The sequence below is a fragment of the Cajanus cajan genome, chromosome 2 (assembly GCF_000230855.2).
Source record: "Cajanus cajan strain Asha chromosome 2, NIPB_CcT2T_4, whole genome shotgun sequence".
NCBI lineage: Eukaryota > Viridiplantae > Streptophyta > Magnoliopsida > Fabales > Fabaceae > Cajanus > Cajanus cajan.
Window position 1 is genome coordinate 78,102,741 of NC_138518.1, and position 20,590 is coordinate 78,123,330.

General features: G+C 34.5%; 3 protein-coding genes across 3 annotated transcripts; 1 reads left to right on the top strand and 2 right to left on the bottom strand.

The window, feature by feature from the left end:
- Positions 1-482: 482 nt before the first annotated feature.
- Positions 483-5,784, top strand: LOC109808828 (uncharacterized). Its single transcript, XM_020371978.3, has 10 exons — positions 483-932; positions 1,257-1,377; positions 1,721-1,806; positions 2,321-2,741; positions 2,840-2,940; positions 3,589-3,655; positions 3,867-4,094; positions 4,471-4,932; positions 5,127-5,199; positions 5,370-5,784. Exons 1-10 carry the CDS (start codon positions 547-549, stop codon positions 5,615-5,617), a joined length of 2,193 nt encoding a protein of 730 aa, XP_020227567.1. The 5' UTR covers positions 483-546; the 3' UTR covers positions 5,618-5,784.
- Positions 5,785-6,004: 220 nt separating this feature from the next.
- LOC109808829 (uncharacterized protein At4g08330, chloroplastic) lies at positions 6,005-7,725 on the bottom strand. The gene is made up of 2 exons (XM_020371979.3): positions 6,734-7,725; positions 6,005-6,627 (listed from the first exon to the last, which is right to left on the bottom strand). Exons 1-2 carry the CDS (start codon positions 6,829-6,831, stop codon positions 6,240-6,242), a joined length of 486 nt encoding a protein of 161 aa, XP_020227568.1. The 5' UTR covers positions 6,832-7,725; the 3' UTR covers positions 6,005-6,239.
- Positions 7,726-7,875: 150 nt separating this feature from the next.
- Positions 7,876-18,881, bottom strand: LOC109808307 (CBS domain-containing protein CBSCBSPB3). The gene is made up of 14 exons (XM_020371245.3): positions 18,607-18,881; positions 18,087-18,255; positions 17,870-18,002; positions 13,069-13,239; positions 11,203-11,278; positions 10,978-11,097; positions 10,424-10,490; positions 10,166-10,271; positions 10,028-10,086; positions 9,129-9,235; positions 8,916-9,046; positions 8,645-8,724; positions 8,471-8,560; positions 7,876-8,387 (listed from the first exon to the last, which is right to left on the bottom strand). The coding sequence occupies exons 1-14, from the start codon at positions 18,729-18,731 to the stop codon at positions 8,214-8,216; spliced, it is 1,608 nt and encodes a 535-aa protein (XP_020226834.1). The 5' UTR covers positions 18,732-18,881; the 3' UTR covers positions 7,876-8,213.
- Between the last annotated feature and the right edge of the window lie 1,709 nt (positions 18,882-20,590).

Genomic DNA, 20,590 nt, shown 5'->3' on the forward strand with positions numbered 1-20,590 from the left:
TAAATACACATTAATTAATAATCAATGTGTTACATTAACGACCAATTAATAATAAAGAAGCATGAAAGGTGAGTTACAAAATTCATAAAATTGGGAAACATGATAAACAAAATTACAATTAGGGCTAAATTCTTTAAATTACCTTAACTATTAAATATTTTTATATTTTTAATTAATTTTCATGTTATGTACATGAGCAAACATAGGAAAAAAATTTCTTTTATGGCGCGTTGTTCCCACTTCAAATTTATCCATCATTGTCGTCCAACCAGGAACTTGAAATTAGCATGTGTCATACAAAACATTAAGCCACTAGAAAATTGTGGATAGAATGAAATGGCAGCACGTGTGTGCAGCGAGAACCACCAACTCGTATGAAAAGTGCAAACAGCAAGAAAATACGAAAGAAGAAAAAAAAAAACTAGTGGCTATTATGCATGCATGCACTGCACAGTGCACACGATGGCATGACATTTACGATAACACCATTTCTCAGCTTCTCCACCACTCACACACATTCACTGTGCTCTCTCATTCTTTCATGACATGATCACCGCATGCAGAACTTCTTCAACCACCAACTTTGGAGGGCCTCAACCTCTTTCTCTGCGCTTCCTATCCAAACCAGCTTTTCTATCTCTCACCCTCTTCTTCCCCTCTCACTCTCCTCTCAAGAGCATTGCGGTTTCCTCAACTCAGTGCAAACCAAGAATCCGGTGTCACAAAGAAGTAGGAAATGGTAATATTAATGATGGGGTAGATGAAGAGAAAGAGGAGGGTGAACGTGAGGTGCTGTGTGAGGTTCAAGTAGTTTCTTGGAGGGAAAGGAGAGTTAAGGCCGAAATTTCTGTCAATGCTGACATTGAATCCATTTGGAACGCTCTCACTGATTATGAGCATCTCGCTGATTTCATTCCAAATCTTGTCTGGAGGTAGTGTATAAATATCATAAGAGTTTAATTTCTAGTCGACTACGGTCATCATAAAAAAATTATATAATCAGAAATTTTGGTTAGTATAAAAAGGAAAAATGATGTTTTATATGTAGAGTATTATAAGTAGTGTGATGTATTTCCTCTAATCAATGTTTCCATTTCATCACACAGTAATTGTTTTTTCTTCATAACTAAATTTGGCAGTGATTGCCGAGACGAAATGCCAATTTTGGTTGGAAAGTACTGATACTATTTATAGTATTTCAAGTAAGTTTTGTATGAGATTATGACTATGAGCATTTTTGTTTGTTTGTTTGGCAGTGGGAGAATTCCTTGCCCATATCCTGGACGGATATGGTTAGAGCAAAGAGGATTTCAAAGGTCAATGTATTGGCACATAGAAGCTCGTGTTGTGTTGGATCTTCAAGAATCTATCAATTCTGTAAGCATTTCATCCATAAACACCGGGAGTTATTTTTTTAATTCATCTGTGATTCAGTTACTGCATATCAGTATTCAACCAAGTACATGATGCTAAGAAAAGAAAAATTTTATTACTAAGATGGAACATGCTATACTTTGATATGACCCAGCTGAAGAGTCACTTAACAGGAGTTTAGTACTATAGAATAATTGTTTGTGGTAAAATAATAGAATTGAGGCAGAGACTTAAAATTGCATCACAGCAATACAGCCATTACTTGATTAATGGAAAACTTCCTCAAGAATTCTTCCATGGAGGGGTTGCATTGCATATTTGATACAGATTATTTTCAATGGTTCAGGCATGGGATCGAGAACTCCACTTTTCCATGGTTGATGGAGACTTTAAGAAGTTTGAGGGCAAATGGTCCGTAAAATCTGGAATAAGGTATAACCTATACCCCTGATAGCCAATACTTGTTAGCAGCCCTGCATAATATAGAGACTGTATTTTGTTTTACTTCTGAATTCATTGGACACCTTTAGTTTGCTTCAATAAAAACCGCTTTGTTTATCTGTAGTATAGTACATCAAGATAACATAATGGCAACACACTCAAAGTTTGGAATCCTGGATGAAGTTCTGATGACTGAAGAGGCTTCATTTTTGGCCTTTAAATCGAAGTTCATACATGATTCAGTTGAATAGCATCATTTGAGTTTTGAACTTAAACCCGTCCCCCCCCCCCCCCCCCCCAAATTATGTATTAATGCATTATGCACTTGGTAGCACAACGAGTGTATGGTTACTAAAGCAAATAAGGAAAGGAAAGCTTCATTCTGTTCATTGTCTTGTCACTTTAGTGTCTTGGTTCAAGTAGGAATTTTAAAGGTAAACTATATTCATTTGTTAGTGACTTCAATATTTGTACGTAGTTTATCCTTTTATTATGTTTCTTGCAGATCTTCATCAACTAATTTATCTTATGAAGTTAATGTTATACCAAGATTCAATTTCCCAGCTATTTTGTTGGAAAGGATTATCAGATCAGATCTTCCTGTGAACCTCCGAGCCTTGGCATATAGAGTTGAAAGGAATATTTCAGGAAATCAGAAACTTTCCGTGCCAGAAAATCATTTGCATACAACTTCTAGTGATACTTATAGATCATCATCCAAAAAGATAAATGATTCTTTGAGTGAAAATAAAAAGTTGTCACCTGGAGAAAACAAAGAAGATTTGGCCAGCTCAATTTCTGGTTCCTTGTCCACGTCTTCTAGCGAGGTGAACATCAATAATTGGGGTGTGTTTGGAAAAACTTGCAGACTCGACAGGCCTTGTGTGGTGGATGAAATTCACCTCCGTAGATTTGATGGACTTTTGGTAACTTACCTGTACTAGATAGTTATTTGGTGACCTTAATTATGATAATGAGCTAAATTTGTGTTCAAAGTTACCTATAAAATGATTTTCATGTAAAGGAAAATGGAGGTGTTCATCGCTGCGTTTTTGCAAGCATAACTGTTAAAGCTCCTGTTCGCGATGTATGGAATGTCCTGTCTTCCTATGAGTCTCTTCCTGAGTAAGTAGTGTCTGCTTCTTCTTAAGATATATTGAAAAACATACTGTAGAAGATTTCTCTAGATGTTATTGTTGGAAGGTTCTACGTGATGGGCTTATTATTTTATGGTATTTGTGTGAGGAGATATTTTATAAAGGTTATAACTTGGTTGGTTTTATAAGGTTATTTCACACACAACTCTATAATAATAAGATATTGTCCATTTTGCTTTTGGTTATCACCAAAATGGCCTCTTCATCATTGAAGTGTGTATGTTTTATAAGTTGTTATTTCTCTTCTTATATTATCGATGTGAGACCTTATTTATATCCCAACAATCATCCTCCTCTTAAACAAGGGACCTAATCTTTTATGCGGCCGGAATCTATCTTTGTATATCACATAGCTCTCACCGTTTTGCTTTTAGTTATCATTCAAAAGGTCTCAATCATTGAAATATGTATGTATTTTAGAAGTTGTTATTTCTTTTTTTATTTTATTGACGTAGGACCTTGTTTATATCTTAACACTATGTCATCTGCCTCAATTCTTGAAATGCAACTTATATATTTATTGGACAACTTTATTTAATATCAATTGGTTTTAAGATGAAATCTAATAGTTGTCTTGTCTCATTTTCCTAATTTGAAAAACAATCACTTCTTGCAGGATAGTTCCAAATTTAGCGATCAGTAAGATTTTATCACGAGATAACAATAAAGTCCGCATTCTCCAGGTATAGTGCGATATCAGTCATAGCTGTTTATATCTAAGTTTGTTTGCTGGTCACTGTATTATGTACCAGCCATTACTTTACCTACACCCACTGTCATCAAAATACAAAAGTATCACCTTAGCACAGTGACTAATACAAGCATGAAATTGTGATACAATTTCATCCATAAAGTATGTGATTGATGCAATTTCCTAGTTTAATCAATATACAGGAAGGGTGCAAGGGCCTGCTTTATATGGTGCTTCATGCTCGAGTTGTGCTAGACTTGTGTGAATATATAGAAGAGGAGATCAGTTTTGAACAGGTTGAAGGGGACTTTGATTCATTCCACGGAAAATGGACTTTTGAGCAACTAGGAAATCATCACACATTGCTAAAGTATTCAGTGGAATCAAAAATGCGCAAAGACACTTTCCTTTCTGAAGCTATCATGGAAGAGGTGTTTGTCAGTTAATTTGATTTGGTTGATATATATCCATTTCGTACTGCTTTTAATATTTACCTTGATAATTTCGATAATGTTAATGTGCTTCTATTCATTATAGTCCACTTAAGATAACCTTGATAGAAAATGGAAAGGAGCTCAGTCATCTAAACTAGACAGTTACTCGGTATGTTTGACCTATACAAGTGGAAGCAAGATGCATTCATTTATCCATGCCTCTTTTTTATTTAGAAGAGAGAGAGAATTGTTTTACATTTGTATTAGCTATACAACCTTATGAAGGAAATTGATCCACTTGTCTGTCACTCCAAACAATACACACAGATATAGCCTGAAATGTTATTTATTTCTTTTAACAACATTGTTTCAGGTCATTTATGAAGATCTCCCATCAAACTTGTGTGCAATAAGAGACTATATTGAGAACATTTCAGCATCAAATATTTTGGAAGCATGTAAGCAGAACACAAATTCAGGGCAACAAACTGTGCCATCTGGCTTTGCAGATGAGGAGGAAAGCTATTGTTCAGCTGAAGACTTGTCTGATTGCAATGCTCAAAGCTCATCTCAACAAAGACCGAGAGTTCCAGGCTTACAAAGGGATATTGAAGTCCTAAAATCTGAAATCCTGAAATTCATTGCAGAACACGGACAGGAAGGATTTATGCCAATGAGGAAGCAACTTCGTTTGTATGGAAGAGTGGATATTGAGAAGGCTATAAATCGCATGGGTGGTTTCAGAAAGATTGCAGTTATAATGAACCTCTCTCTGGCTTACAAACACCGCAAACCAAAGGGTTACTGGGACAATCTTGAAAATTTGCATGATGAGGTGTGGTGCAAAAGTTACAAATCTATTCACCACTTATTCACTTAACCAGAGTTACAAGCTAGAAAGTTAAATAACAATGACATGATGAAGGATAAATGTTATGCATCTATGAAAAGTTATTTCATGATAGGAACATGCATAAGCATAACATTGTTCACATCTTCAATCAGAATATAATTCATTTGTTCATGCAGATAAGTAGATTTCAAAGGAGCTGGGGAATGGACCCTTCATATATGCCTAGTAGAAAGTCATTTGAACGTGCAGGTAGGTGGAGCTACTCTCCTCAATTTTGATTTTATTGTTTACAACAACAATTTGCTCACTTTCAAGTTTCAAGTCTAGCAAAGAAAGATGGATGAAATTTATAACATAACATTGCTGTAACTTTATTCCCACTTTCATTTTGAACTTGGTATAATGGAATTTTCCCACAGGGCGCTTTGATATAGCACGTGCACTGGAAAAGTGGGGTGGACTTCATCAGGTTTCTCGCCTTCTCTCCCTCAAGGTGAGGAGACAACGAGATAGACAGGGAAACCTTGCCAAGGATAAGAAAGTTGATGATGTAGCATCACCTGATGTAAATACTCAGATCAATACTCCATCTAGACCCAATGTTTCTCAAGATACACAAAAATGGCATACAGAACTAAAACAGTTGGACATAAATTGGGTTGAGTAAAAACAATATTGGTTGTGCTTACAGTAACACATGATTCTTGGTTGCTTTTGGGTTTCCTTATGTTCAAATTGGCTCGAGGGAAATACTTGTCAACAGTAACATTCCACTGGGAGCTAAATTTTTTATTGGCATAGAATGAAATATTTCTTCTTTTGTTCTTTCTTTTATATAGCAAGGGAATTTTTTTGTATTCTGCTGTTCTCTCATATGATATATACCGGCAAATTAAGTTAATTTACCATGATGCTCAATTCAAAATGATTATAGGACAGACTGATCAATTCAAGGGCAGGAGAGAAAATAAAGGGAAATGAAGATTATTGCAATAATCAGAAAAAGGGGTGAAGGCGAAAGTTCATTGCTGCTGCACTTTGAGGAGTCTATCCGTTGAGACCGATCCGATTTCAAAATTGTAAATAACCAGATGGTACAATATACAATAAAGCTAGACAGAGTACACAAGAGCTATATTATCAACTAAGCACATAAAATAGACAAAATATCTTCATAATATTGTTAAAAAGTAGAATACATTAATTCACAATTCACATTCATACAACCCCGACCTTACACTTTTAAATTAAACAAAAAAAAAATGTATATCTTCCCTTTCCTTTCAGGATTAGAACACCACAGCAGAAGATGCACTCTCAAACTTGGCAATATCCTCTAACCCTTGACTTGGTTCCTCACAAGAGGAAGGTAACAAAGCGGTTAGTTTGATATCATAGATTCTAGAATCGTCAGAGATGCCATCCCATGATTGAGAGGGCAAAGAGTAAGCATAGCCAAGGTGGTTACCACAGCCGCGGCAAAGGAGTTTGGTTCTCTGGCGCTTGGAGTTGAAAAAGGGTATCCAAGAAGACCATGGAAGTTGTTGGATCTGAGTGAACCTGCTCTCATCCACGGAGAAGAAGGAAATGATGCCTCTCTTTATGGACTTTGAGTCCATGAGGGAAGTGTTGCGGTTGCTCGAGTTCAAGTTCAGCTCATAACCACACGAACCACAGCTACGTGACATGCAACGCAAAAACATAAAGTTTAGTTTAGTCACACACACACACATGTACACCCTATGGGGTGTGTGTGAGAGATAGAGGAGTTAGACTCACTTACCTGTAGTTTACATCTCTGATGACAAAGGATGAGAGCTGAAGCTGTTGGCATCCGCACGATGATGATCCCTTGAGCATGTCATCACCGTAGGCGACCATTGTTTGTGTGATGAGAGAGAGGGAGTGTGTGTGTGTGTGTTTTTATAAATATAACAGTGGAAGAGAACAAAAAGTGCTTCAGAGACAGATGGCATGGCATGGGCCCATCATCACCTTGCATTGTAACGGTAACAATACAAGGCAACAAAACAAAATATAATCATTTAATATTGCTGCCGAGGCGGGCAGCAGAGAATCTGAACTCTTAAGAATTTGGTGCACCGTTTGTATATTTGAGCGTTTTAATTTGCTCGCAGTTTTTTTTTTTGTTTCCAATCACTTCTTATGCCTTGCAAAAAATGAAATTACTATCAATTTTTGTTATAGGATTAATAATTCCTATTACTCTCCAAATAAGACATATTGGTAAATGGATACTATTTATTTAATTAATTGGAAAATAACAAACCACGTAAAATTTTGTTCACTGGATCGCTTTATAATAACAGATCGCAAAAAAGGAAATCATTTTAATTCTATATAACATTACCCAAAAAGGATGATTAAAAATAAATAAAGTCTGCAACTATTGTCTGATAGAAGGATATAAATCCCAGAGGAAGTCTGGGTGGATAATGTAGAAATTGGTGAGACTGACCAAATTAGTTAAATTAACCCTCGTCTTAAAGCATTTTTCGTACGCACACTCAAGTCTGCATCCCTAAATTTATTCATTTATTAAATCAATCCATTGAATCGTCTAACATTATTATTTATATTAAAATAACTACAAAAAAATAAATTAAACATGCGTACTTATCATAATTATATGATTTAGACAAAAAATTATGTTGCAAAACATATTTAAAGATGATTCCTGTATCTTTAACAAACAAAAAAAAAATCCTGTACTACCTAAAAGATGCTATCATTCAAGGGATTTCCAGTAGAGCACAAGAGCAACAGAATTTAGCAACAAAATTTACAAACATATTGTGTGACTAACAGGGTAAAGCTGAATTTAAACATTATGGTGATGATGAAAAGTGGAAGTTAATAGCAAGTTTTATCTGAATTTTCGTGACAACATTGCAAGTACCCGAGTTCGAGCAAAAATGAATAACGCCTTGTCATTTCTGAATATATTATGCCTCAAGACATTATCTGAATATATTTATGCCAAGACATTATCTATACATAGTCCCACTACAAGGACGAGGGATTACTGATTGCAATTACATCAGAGACAAAAAATATAAGTGGCTATCTTAACTACTCACCTTGGAGTGACCATGGGGAAAAAGAATTAACCCCAAAACAAAAAGACTCGAGTTTAAGAACCTCACATATCTTCCTTGAGTGTAATGAGCCTTTAAAAAGGCAATAGTGCTCTAGAACTTTTACAGAGCCATTATTGCTTTTAGTCTCCCCAAATTAGCAAATCATTGTCTGGAGCGCTTTAAGTAGACCATCATGCCAATGCTTGTTACAACAAGTGCACTTGCAAAAATACTAGAGCGCATAGACAAAGCACTAGTTTTCCGTCTGGTGGCTGTACAAGATTTTGGAGTGGTTGCTTTGGTTGAACTGCTACAATCCAAATGCAACTTCAAAACCTGAAATACAAAGATGCTTTATATTATAATGTATGGTGCAAATTGAAATGTTGTGAAAAATCTGGTGGAGAAAATATCTTCACCTTCAACCCTGCAGACCTAGCATAGCTGACAGCAGTAACAAGATCACTATCAGTTGCAAGAACAATTTTATCACCTTCATCATCCACATACTATAAAGGAGGGAAAAGTCAGCATGATAATAAAGCCATACAATACTCAAAAGCCAGAAGAAAATGAAGTAGTATGAAACACACCAAAATTGTAGGGCGTTCTCCACCATTAACATCAACTCTCTGCATGACTGAAGAAACTAGCTCATCTAGATGTTCAGTACCTACAAAAAAAAGCAATACAATACTGGTAAGTTCTTATAAGAATCAAAGGGGGTAGGGAAGATGATAAAAATTACATGAACCAGGTTCACATATCAATGTGCATTGTGTTTGTGGCTTAACATCCAAGAAGACGGGGAATAAAAAAGGACTGTTAAATCCTCACAATGCTTTACCCAAGACAGTCACTCACCACAGTTGAATCGATGCACACGACCACTGAGATCCTGAAGTTTGAAGGCAAATGAATTTCCAAAACCTGCAGATTGATACGCAGATTTTGATGTCTCTGCCCCATCTGATGTCATTAGCCCAGAAATTTCACTGCAATAGAACATCATATCGGCCAATTTAAGGACTAGAACAAAAACAAATCTATGTTTAAACATATGCAAAACCAGAGTACCTATGAGTATCAGAATCTTCTGGTGGCTCTACATTAAAAGCTGAGTCCCAAAATTTTTGCATAATTGTATTTGCCACATCATTAACAGCTCCAGCGCTACTCTCAACCTACAAAGTACATTTTAGTAATCAGAAATTGGTATCTGTAATTAACTGTTAAGAAAGAGGTACATGAGTTTTACTACAAAAGATAACAGACTTAAATGTTATTAAAGGTGCACACCCCACCAGATATAAATGATTGGGACGTGAGGTGGTAGCGAAAGCAAGACGACAGAACTAATCCACTAAATCTACAAAACTAACCAGGTACAACATTCCGATTATTTAGGGAGATAACAATCAAATATGATCCAACATGCATGGAAATCTTCCAAACAGATGGAAAAATATCAATACTACTATACTATAAGCTAAAAGGCAATGCTCCTTTGCCCAACTTGAATGTTTACCAAGACAGAATAGTTGGCTGTAGATATGCACATTGACATTTTCCATTTAAAAAATGAAATAAAAACAGTGTAACAAATTAAAGATTCTTAGATATCCCCAGGGGTTAATTAAAGACTGAAATGCCTTGTGTTCAAAAAAAGTTATGATAAGTAAATTCCAGACACTGAAACTGATGCTTGATCCTTACGCAATACACAGCTATCACCTATACACATACAAACCCGTACATATGAACACCTCACGGCAGAATAATCAGATCCCTCAACATTTCAATCTTTACACATAAGCTAATTTTAAGATAAGGGAGAAACATAATTTGTTTTACCTTCTTATTTTCTTCTCATGTAGGTGCTAAATGAGAAATTTATCCAAATAGAACCTATATAATAAAATTGCTTCCTCTATTATATAGTTATAATTTACATCTATCTCAAACATGAAATTTACCGTTGAAATTGCAGCATGAGTTATCTGCAAAACATCCATGCAAGCAGCTATACATCCATCTGCAGAAACAATAGTCGGCACTCAGCACAATAAGGTAAAATAAGAGACTGTCTACAAAATTGGAAAAGAAAAGGTCACCTTTGTCTACCACAGGAAGATGCAAGTATTTTCCATCATGCATCATATGCAGCGCATCCAGTATTGTTGTATCTACTGATGCACAATCTGGATTTGGAGTCATTACCTAAGTGAGGAAGTGAAGAATCAAGAATAAAATCAACTCAGTTCTGAATATCTAGCAAAAATCAGAACCAAACAAAAGAAAAGGCCTCTCACAATAACAATCTTTCCACTTATGTCACTTCCAAAAAACAGATAATAAAATGAAATAACAACCTTTTCCACTAGAGTCAACTCAGGTGAAAGATTTTGAGCCACAACACGCATTAGTATGTCCTTTGAACTGCATGAGAAACATAAAGAATGTTAAGCATCTTACAATGATTAAGGTCCAAATTAGGCAGGATGGGATGAGTAACAAAGGATTGGAGTGGATAACTTGGGAAGTAGGCGGTTGGGAAAATCAGCATGGGACAACACTGTTACCTCCTGTCCATGCGGCAGGTTGGGAGAGAGATCAGGAAGAGGATTATTTGAAGGTTATGAGGGAAAGTGAAACAATGAAAGGGGGGGAGACAGAGTAAGGTAGGCATGAACTGAGAAAGGTTTTGGGGCCTTTGGGAAGAGAGGTTTGCAGACCCTTGAAGTTCTGATATGTTGTATCCTCTGTTATCCCTAGTTTCTTTAATAAAATGTCAGGTTCCTACCAGAGAACAATATTTTATACCCCAAAACCTGAGCATTCTTCTATAAGAAAACATGCAATTATGTATATTATTCTATATACTCCACTTCCGAAAGAGAATAAAGTCTCTAATAAAAGATCTTACGTGAGTATCCCCTGAATCTTGGTTCCCGATACGGACACAATAACAACTGAATTAACACGCAAGTCCCGCATCTTCTTTGCAGCTACATAGACAGGATCCGCAGGTGATGCAATAGCAACCCTAGAAACATAAAGCTACAGAACTTTGTAAAACAATTATTTCTGATTATACAAAGCATCCTGCAGCAATACATAAAACCACGAGAAAATATGATGTGGAAATTACTTTGTATTTTCCCCCATTAGAGTTGACAGGGAAGGCTTGAACATGTGCTCCCTCAATGTTTCTATCAAAGCATTAGCTGAAAAAAATATGGTAGTAATTGAAACAGAAAATTAGAATCATTAAAAAATGAAAATAAAAATGCCATTTCAATCACTAAAAATTTAGAGAAGCACAACCGACAAAAGAGAACTCAAAATACATGGCAATCACACACATCAATTTTGAAGAAACTAAAACTGTATATTTTGAAAGAGACATTTAATGGCCCAACTAGCAGAGTTTTTTATGCACTTCCATATTTAACAGTATTTGGTTCTCCACTCATCCACTTAGCTTAACATTCACAAGATAACCTTAAAAGTTGGCCTCTGAAGTAATGTCATCCAACATCCAAGTGTGTGTATATATACGTGTGTGAGTGAGAGAGAGAGAGTAGAGACCACTTATTCTAAAAGTAAGTTTACTTAAACTTGCATCACTCAGTAACACACATTATTCTAAAAGTAAGTTTACTTAAACTTACATCACACACACACACACACAAAAATAAAAGATAATAAATTGAACAAATAATGGCAACATAAAGCACTTATTCACTCATTTGGTAATTCTCTTCACCTTATCTTTCTTTTTCTATTATCTATCAAATCCTTTGTGTCTAACTTTAGCCACAAAGATAAATAAAACCTACAATTTTGTCAGCAGAATTAGTCATGTCAGTTAATGAGTATGCCAAATGATAGATTTCATATTTAAAAGAAAAACAAAACTTCTGAATTCAACAATGGAAGCTAACCAAGGTTTTTAAATCGGACCAATCATTCAATCGGTATTAATTAAAGTCACTAGTTTGAAGATATGATCGAACCGATATTAATAAAATAGTAATAATTAGATAGTACATACAAATAATATGAAAGAAACATAATATCATAATGTCTATTAGCAATAATAAGTTCACATTTAGAATAAAAAATAATAATAAATACTAGTAAAAAAAAAAAAAATCAGTCATAGTATTCATTAAGGATTTTTGGTCAATAATCATGATGGGTTTTAGAGTTTGGCTTATATAGCCATTACATTAGTCATTCACATCCATTCATCCTAAGGCTAACAAGCATACTTTCTTTTATTTTAAATAATTTTAAAATATATATAGATTATTTAAACTAATAAACGTTAAAGTCACAATGATCCAATTATATCAAAAGTTTTAGTTATTTAGCTGAAAGAAAATGAATGATTTATGTCTAACAATTATATATTTTGGTACATGATTTTTTATAAAACAAAAGTCCCACATCGATAATATTACTCTCACATTAGTTGCATACTTCCATGAGTTCCCTTAGTAAGACATTGTACAGTTAGTTCCACATATGTATAAACAAGTTCTTAGCCTCACTCTCACATTAGTCCCACATCGGTAATATACAATAATAACAATAAACAAAACACCTATTACACTGCTGCCTCTGATTTAAGTTTATTAAATAGGCAAGTATGAGTCTGGAGTCCCACATTGCTGCCTAGTACATTGCATGGTAGTGTCATTCTCATCCTATAAAATCACACAGCTATTTTCAACCTAAGCAAAAGTGACTGTGTTGAATTCTCTAATCAGTTAAAATTTCGTCATCAAACTGGCTGATCCATTTGACTCACTGGTTTCCACCAGTTTTAGCAGATCAAGACTGGTTCTGACAATAGCCAGTGATTAAGTTGTTATGGACCAGATGTCAAGCCAGTTTTAGTAACTACGGTATAAAGATTAAAAGACATGCATGGAAGTGTATGTGAAGATAACTGTTAACATCAAAAAGATATGCATGGAAGTGTATGTGAAGATAACTGTTAACTTACCAGATACATTGCTACGCCGGTGGCGTTCCACCCCTTCAACTGCAGCAGCAATGGCATTGCCCTGCTCCGCAGCCTTCTCCATCCTAGTTATGGCATCATAAAGACATCTGGTGATATCCAGTATAGCAATGACTTCACCATTTTCCACAACAGGGAGGTGCCTGAATTTACCTATCAGTTAAAATAAATAAATCATTTCTCATATAATGGATTGCTTTATAGACTATACCTCAATTAATACAAATACAAATACAAAATGTAAACAAACAGAACCTAGTCTTGTATCATCATGTATCAACCAGACAAAGATACAGAAATAGCAATGGAGGAAAAAAGGAGAAACATAATATGGTCGTAATAGTCAAAAGGAAAAAAGTTGTAAAGGTTTTGTTGCAAATCAGACACCATTTGTTTGGTTTGGGGGAAGATAACATAACGGGGGAAAAAAATGATATATGTATATATATATATACTAGGGAGAAAGAGGCACTTCGTGCTTCTAAATATTTTTAAAAGTAAAATAAACAATAAAATATAATAGTGTGAGCAGTTATTTAAAGTTGATTAATAACAGTTACTAAGAAAAAATTCCCTTAAAAATTAAGGGTATAATCGTCCACAATTGTGTAGACGAAAAATGGTTATGGGAAGAAGTATTTCCTTTATCTATCAATATAGATATATATATATATATATATATATATATATATATATATATAGAGAGAGAGAGAGAGAGAGAGAGGCAATCCAAAGAGTTAAGAATGAAATAAAATCACCAAGGCAATCCAAGAAAATCACAAAGACTAAGACCATGGATTTAGAGCCAAGAAAGTTGAGGGAAGAATAGATAATCAGAAAATGAACAACTAATTAGCTTTTAATCCATCTAATTGAATAGTGTAAATTATTTATAGTTCAAGGTGATAAGATTATCACTTATCACCAAATTCTATGGCCCTGAGATATGCCACTGTGAAGGTAAAAGAAGAAAGGTGTATTCCTAAGATCATGGTATTGAGCTTAAGTCACCAATAGTTCAATAACATGTCATTAATAATAGAAGATCTCTCCCTAAAACATGTCTCTGAAAAAACAAATGATTATAATGTTCTTTATTCCACTATTATAATGTTGTGCTCTTTATTCCAAAAGAATAAACCTGGAAAGTTGGAATGCACTAGACATTATTATAGCTAACAGAAGACATGGCTCCTACAAGAAGTGACCTAAAAAACAAGAGAAAACCCTCAAGGTGGTCCCCCCAAAGTTACAGAATCACCTTGTTAGTCACCAAATTAGTCCCTCAAAGATTTAATTGTCACCATATTATTCCTCAAAAGATTTTTTCACCAAATGAGTCCCTCAGATTTAATTTTTCACCAAATTAGTCCCTAAAAGGTATTAGATGTCACTATATTTGTCCTTATAATGAAGTAAAGTGGTGACAAAAAGAATCTTGAGGGACGAATTTGGTGACTAAACTTTTTAGAGGCCTAATGACAGTAATGAGGTGATATAAATAAACTTCAGAAAACCAAACTGAGGGTTTTCTCGAAAAAAGAACAAACATGACCTCACAACAAAGAGTCTTTCCTAGGATATGTTCTGTACGAAGATAAACACACTAAAGAAGTGCAAACCTTTTGAAACATCTAAACTATTAAAGATATTAGTATATTCTATTGATATTATTAGTTGGCCTGTGATATTCTCCATATCTTTCAATCAATTTTCGCAATTATCAAGCATATTCTATGCTTCTGAGCCATGTTCTTGTCAAAAATAAATATTATAAATTGGTTTTTCTTATTTAATAAAATTCTTTAAGTTTTAGGTATTTTTGATGTTTTTTTAGTGTAAGGAAAAGCAAGGAAGAAGAGGGGATTAGTTAAAGACTTAGAGCAAGGGAATTGAACCGATCAACTCTCACTTAAGTGAGCCATTTTGGTCGCTTGAACGAGACAAGACAGAGGCTAATCAACATATTAGAACTTGTCACTCAAAGCCAAAATGTAGGACTGTCCAAAGCAATCATCTTCTTTCTCAAAGCAAGCCACTTTAGCCGCCTAAACGAGTTAACAACATAAGGAGACGTTAAATCAACAAGCTTGCTTAAGCAAGTCATTTGGGTTGCTTAAGCAAGTCAAGATGAGAAAAAACTCATGCAAAATTTTATAAAAGAGACTTCAACACACAGAGAAAGAGAAAGACAATTGACATTTTTTTACATTTTAGAGGGAATTGAGAGATTCACCCATTGTTGGGATTGACGTAGCTACTCAGTCCTATGTAATTCTTCTTTTTTTTATTCAGTTAATTGTTTTTCTTCTACTCTTAATGCTTTTTTTGCTTTGATCACCCACTGCATGATCCCATAGATTTATCTGAGGTTGGAAAACCCTTTTAAAACTAAGATCGAGACAAGAACACTAATAACACTTATTACTAGGAATAGAATAAGAATTATTAGTTAACGTTTTAGACCTCTGATCTTAATGTGAGTTGCCTAATTAACTTCACCAAGGAATTGGGATTTTTATAAAGGAACCTAAAATTTCTCATCTAAAGAATTAGGTTTAAAATACTTTCTTTGATTGTTGAATTAACATAACAATTACTGAAATTGAATAATAATTGAGAAGGATAGGTGTGAGGAAGGTCAATGAAATCAAACCCTGAAATCTTTTATTATTAATTTCACAATCCCTTTAATCTGCTTTCCGATATTGAAACCCCCAAAATACGTTCCTCACTTTTTATGCTTTCTTCATATAAATATTTTCTAAATTTCCCTAATTAGCATTTAATTAGATTACAGTGCAAGTCTATGTAGATTCAATACTTGGACTCCTGTTCATTTTACAACTTGCGACAATTGATACACTTGCCAAAAGTTTAACAGCCTCTCAATTACAATTTGTAACTGATTTGTCCATTATACTTGTCTCTAAAGATTGCTGAGTCAGCTATCAACTCACTTTCTATTATAGTATCACGAGCTTCTAACTGTCATCCAACCATGGCTTCCCCATACGACGCAATTCTTAATCCTAAAACTCATCCTTCCATTGCTTTCACGCACCAGATCAGCCTCAAGATTGACACAAAAAAATCACTACTAGAAACAACAAATTGAAGGAGTTATATGTGGTTACAACCTTCATCACTTTCTCGTAAACCCTATAATTCATCTTCACTGTCATATTGAGCAAATTAGGGATCTAAATGTTGTCAACCAAGTGTATTCAGATTGCAAACGAGAAGATTCATCGCTCTTCCCTTGTTTAATACCGACTCTATCTAATGTTGTTCTTCCTAGAGTATTTCACCAAGTTCATTCATGCAAGTGTGGGAAGAAATTCATAAATTCTTTCACACACAAAATAAATGTTGAATCTAGGCAACTTCATTCTGAGCTGAAATCTATCACCAAGGGTGATCATACCAAAGGGATTATCTAGCTCACATCCAATCAACCATTGATGTGCTCCTTTTAATTGGTGATCCAGTGTCAAATTTTGACCATCTTGAAGACCTTTTAAAAGTGTATAGTTCTCTTGCTACATCATTTAGTATCATGCAAAAGCGTGTGATACTATTGAAGTTGAATACAAGCTTCTTTTGAATGAACCAAAACACTCAATAAGGCCTTTCTTGTTGAACCTCATTCAATTAATGTTGCACAAATCCCCCCCAATCAAGATCAGTATGCACAAGATCAAGCACAAGAACAGGCCTATGATCCTCAATGCTCTCGTGATTCTTGCAGATGTCAGAATGGCCAGCAGTCGTACCTCAGTTCAATGTCAAAACTACCACAAAAGCGGGCACAATGCCAGTTTCTATTATGACATAAATGCAAATCTTCATCAAATTACTTGGCCTTGGCCCAACCCATGGCCAAAACCATCACATGGTGGTTGGAATGCACCACCAACATGGTTAAGACCTTCTTAGTGGTCCACTAGAAACAAAGTTGGTTCCTCTCAATGGGTCAGTCAATTAACATGAGCTCCATGCCCCTTTCTCTATCCCACACTTCAAATTCTTCTCAAGTCAATCATAACTCAAACTTTCATAAGCTACCTTAGGCCTACGTTGCCAGTTCTAACATCTTTAACAGTCATCTTCACAATGGCTACTGGTTACTTGTGGTATCACATTCTGGTGCAACCCATCATGTAACAAATAACCCAACCAACTTAATGGACAGGTCAATTACAGCTTGTAACTGACAGGCTAACTAATAATATCAAGATGATATACTAATATCTCTAATATAATTTACCAAACAACTTCTCTCAATAGCATAAGCTCATAAGGAAATCACTATGTCTACTTATATTTGTTTGTGATCATTGTCACAAGTCACAAACCCTTTTATCACACATCATTCTTCACTTTGTGTTCAATACCATAGTATTTGCAATATAAATACAAACGACTGATTCATTATTGCAAGGGAATATCAATCTTGTTTAGTTTATATCTAGGGTGAATACTCCAGTGCCTTGTCATATTAGAACTCTGGTGATCATAATGAAGCATGAGCACCAATGTCCAAAAACACATGCATCGAGTGCATCCTTGCTCCAGTCTAACGAGACCTCTTCTTACATACAAGACAGCCATAGTAAAAGTGTTCCACAAAACGTAATAAAATTAATTAGTATCAGCAGAAATAATTTCCGTGGTATTATCCATTCTCTTAAGAAATGAACTCAATCACCCAAGGTCCCAAGCACAGCAATACCTAAAATCAAACAATAACAACGCCATTAACAGTAGGAATGAAGCTAACCTTGGACCATCTTCTGAAGAGCTTCTAGGGCCATCGAATCAGATGTCACAAATATAGGATTCCGAGTCATTACTTTTGACACCATCGTCTGCTCTGGCCTTAAACCCTCAGCTATAACTCTAGTAGCAATGTCCTGAACAAAAAACAGACACAGGCTTGTAACATTTCACATGCACACACTCCAAATACACACAAAAACACACGAGCGCGCACAAACCTTGTCAGTCATGATTCCAGAGAGCAATGCATTTGAATCAGTCAACAAGACAGCATCAACACGGCGAGCTGCCATTCGGCGGCAAGCTTCAGAAACCGTGGTCCCCTCAGATATAGTAAGGGCCTTGGATAACCTGAGCTTCCTGACTGTCCTTTCTCCCCCATCAAACCTAAATAATTTAATCAACAAGCAAAATCAAACCAAAACACCGCTACAATAACCCACCAACCATATCCATTAACACGCTTCAATTCAATCAACTAGACTCACAACCAGTGGTAAAACTTTTCCAGGTCACTGCGTAAGGGGGGGAAAAAAACCACGTGCTAACGGTAACCACAAATTAAAACAATTAAGCTAATTACCAACCTAATTAACAATAATAACAGCAGGTAACAAAAACTAAATCTCAAAATTAAACGTAAACGGTTTAATTGGATTTATACGGATCGGTTCGTGTTTGTAAAAAAAAAAATGGTGAAGCGATAGAATAAGAGATAGAAGAAGAAGAAGAAGGTACTCTTGAGGTGGCGGAGAAGAAGCCTTGCTGGGAGGTTCGCTAAGGCTTCCGTTATCGATCTTCTTGGACAAGGAGGGAGGGCGTCTATGAGGGGCACTGTTCCTCCTTGTTATGTGACCGCTCATTTTCGGGGACAGAGGATAGTTAGATTAGGGTTCTTCTTCTTCCTCTGTCACCACCGCACCACCCCCGAATGAATTGCTTCGGTCTCTGTCTATGTCTCTGCAATGGAACCAACCTTTCCTCTTCCTTGGTTTAAAATTAATATCTGTCTTTTTTTTATATGTGCGTCTTTTCTTTTCCATCGCTCGCTCAGAGTCAGACATTCAACTTTCGCACCAATTTTCTGTTTTTTTTTTAGAAATAAAAAAGCTAGAAGTGAATAAACGGACATGATTTCGATTTTGTTTTTACTGTAAAAATAGAACAAAGTTTGGTTTGGGGTTGTGGTTTGTGTGCGTCCACTTGTCAGGGACATGAGCCCCGACTTAGGATGTTGATTTAATTTTATTTTTTTTTAAGGAAAATGGTCTTTTCCTGGAAAATGCATTTTTTAACTGGTTTAAGTTTTAATGTTGATCGGTGTTTGTTAGTATATGTTTAAATGATTAAAATTTATAATAAATATTTTTAATATGTAAATTGTAATTAATTTAAATTCATTAATAGTTTATATATAGTATTCAAATAAATTATATTTTTAATTTATAATGAATAATTTAAATTATGATATTATTTGCTTTTGATTATTGGTAATTTTAAAAAATATTTAGAAATAAATTAAAATTAATAAGTGATTAGGAAGATAAGTATACAACTAATGATAAAGTAAATGAGGGATATTTTGTGATTATAGAAATGGAAGAAAAAAAATTGTTAATTGCAGGAATAGTGTGAAAAATAAAATGTATCTCAAAAAAAATATTGAGAGTGTCCAGATCAAGAGTTGAGAAAATGAGATTTCACTTTTCAAGTTATATATTTAAATTTATAAATAATAACAAATAAATTAAATTTTAATTTTAGTTAAGAAAAAACTTTAATATGCATGTATTTGTCGATGTAATATGAACCATCCTAATGAGAATTATCAAACAAGCTGAGAAAATAAGATTAATGTAATTTGGACTCACACGAACATAAAAAATTGTAATGAATCCTTAACCATTTATTCAAACTCATAGTTAACAAAATTTATTTTTGACAAAATATTAAGATAGATATTATAAAATGCACCAATCTTATCGCATGTAACAGATATAATTTAACAATAATATAAAAAAGTTATAATATTAGTACATATTATAACATTGCTAATTTTATAAGTTTTTGTTGTTTAACTGGTAGACGTTGTCAAGACATTTGAAGACAAGGAACTCTAAGAATATGTTGATTTTTGGATGGATAAACCAAAGGCAAGAGTAGTTATCTTAGAAAAGTATATATAAAAAAATTGATAAATAACTCATAAATCATTTTTTCTAAATCTTTAAAGAGAAGTTAGTTGGTGAGAATTCTCCTATTCTCCAAAATCCTTCTGAAAAACCTTCCTTTCCTACTTTTTTTAGTTGAAATTTGAAGTTATAAAATAGAATTTGAGCTTGTGGAGACAAAAGACTTCAAGTCGAAGTCGTACAAAGTTCCTTATCTTTTTCTCTTATGAGTTTTGATTCCCTAAGAGGTAATGAAAGTTTTGTGGTTGTTAAGTTTCATATTTGTAAGTTGAATGTTCAGTTATTGATGTTAATATCTTACTGTGGATTAAGTAGAATCATGATGAATGGTGAATTATTGAGCTTTTGGTTCTTGGTGGTGCCTTGTGATGATTTGGTGACTTCTTGGTAATTTAGGGTTGCATTTTTGGATGATGACATCATGTTGTATATATGTTGTTTATAACCCTACACGTTGTTAGGATTTCTAAATTTCAGGTGGAATGGCCATAATCAATTTCTACATAAGTGTGAAAATTGATATTGTGTTG

Coding starts and splice junctions, on each gene's coding strand:
- LOC109808829 (XM_020371979.3), bottom strand. CDS start 6,831: ATGGTCGCCTACGGTGATGACATGCTCAAGGGATCATCATCGTGCGGA. Junction 6,628..6,733: donor ATCAGAGATGTAAACTACAG/GTAAGTGAGTCT, acceptor CATGTCACGTAG/CTGTGGTTCGTGTGGTTATG.
- LOC109808828 (XM_020371978.3), top strand. CDS start 547: ATGATCACCGCATGCAGAACTTCTTCAACCACCAACTTTGGAGGGCCT. Junction 933..1,256: donor ATTCCAAATCTTGTCTGGAG/GTAGTGTATAAA, acceptor TTTGTTTGGCAG/TGGGAGAATTCCTTGCCCAT. Junction 4,095..4,470: donor CTGAAGCTATCATGGAAGAG/GTGTTTGTCAGT, acceptor ACATTGTTTCAG/GTCATTTATGAAGATCTCCC.
- LOC109808307 (XM_020371245.3), bottom strand. CDS start 18,731: ATGAGCGGTCACATAACAAGGAGGAACAGTGCCCCTCATAGACGCCCT. Junction 10,491..10,977: donor AAGATTCAGGGGATACTCAC/GTAAGATCTTTT, acceptor TTTCTCATGCAG/TTCAAAGGACATACTAATGC. Junction 8,561..8,644: donor GAGAACGCCCTACAATTTTG/GTGTGTTTCATA, acceptor CCTCCTTTATAG/TATGTGGATGATGAAGGTGA.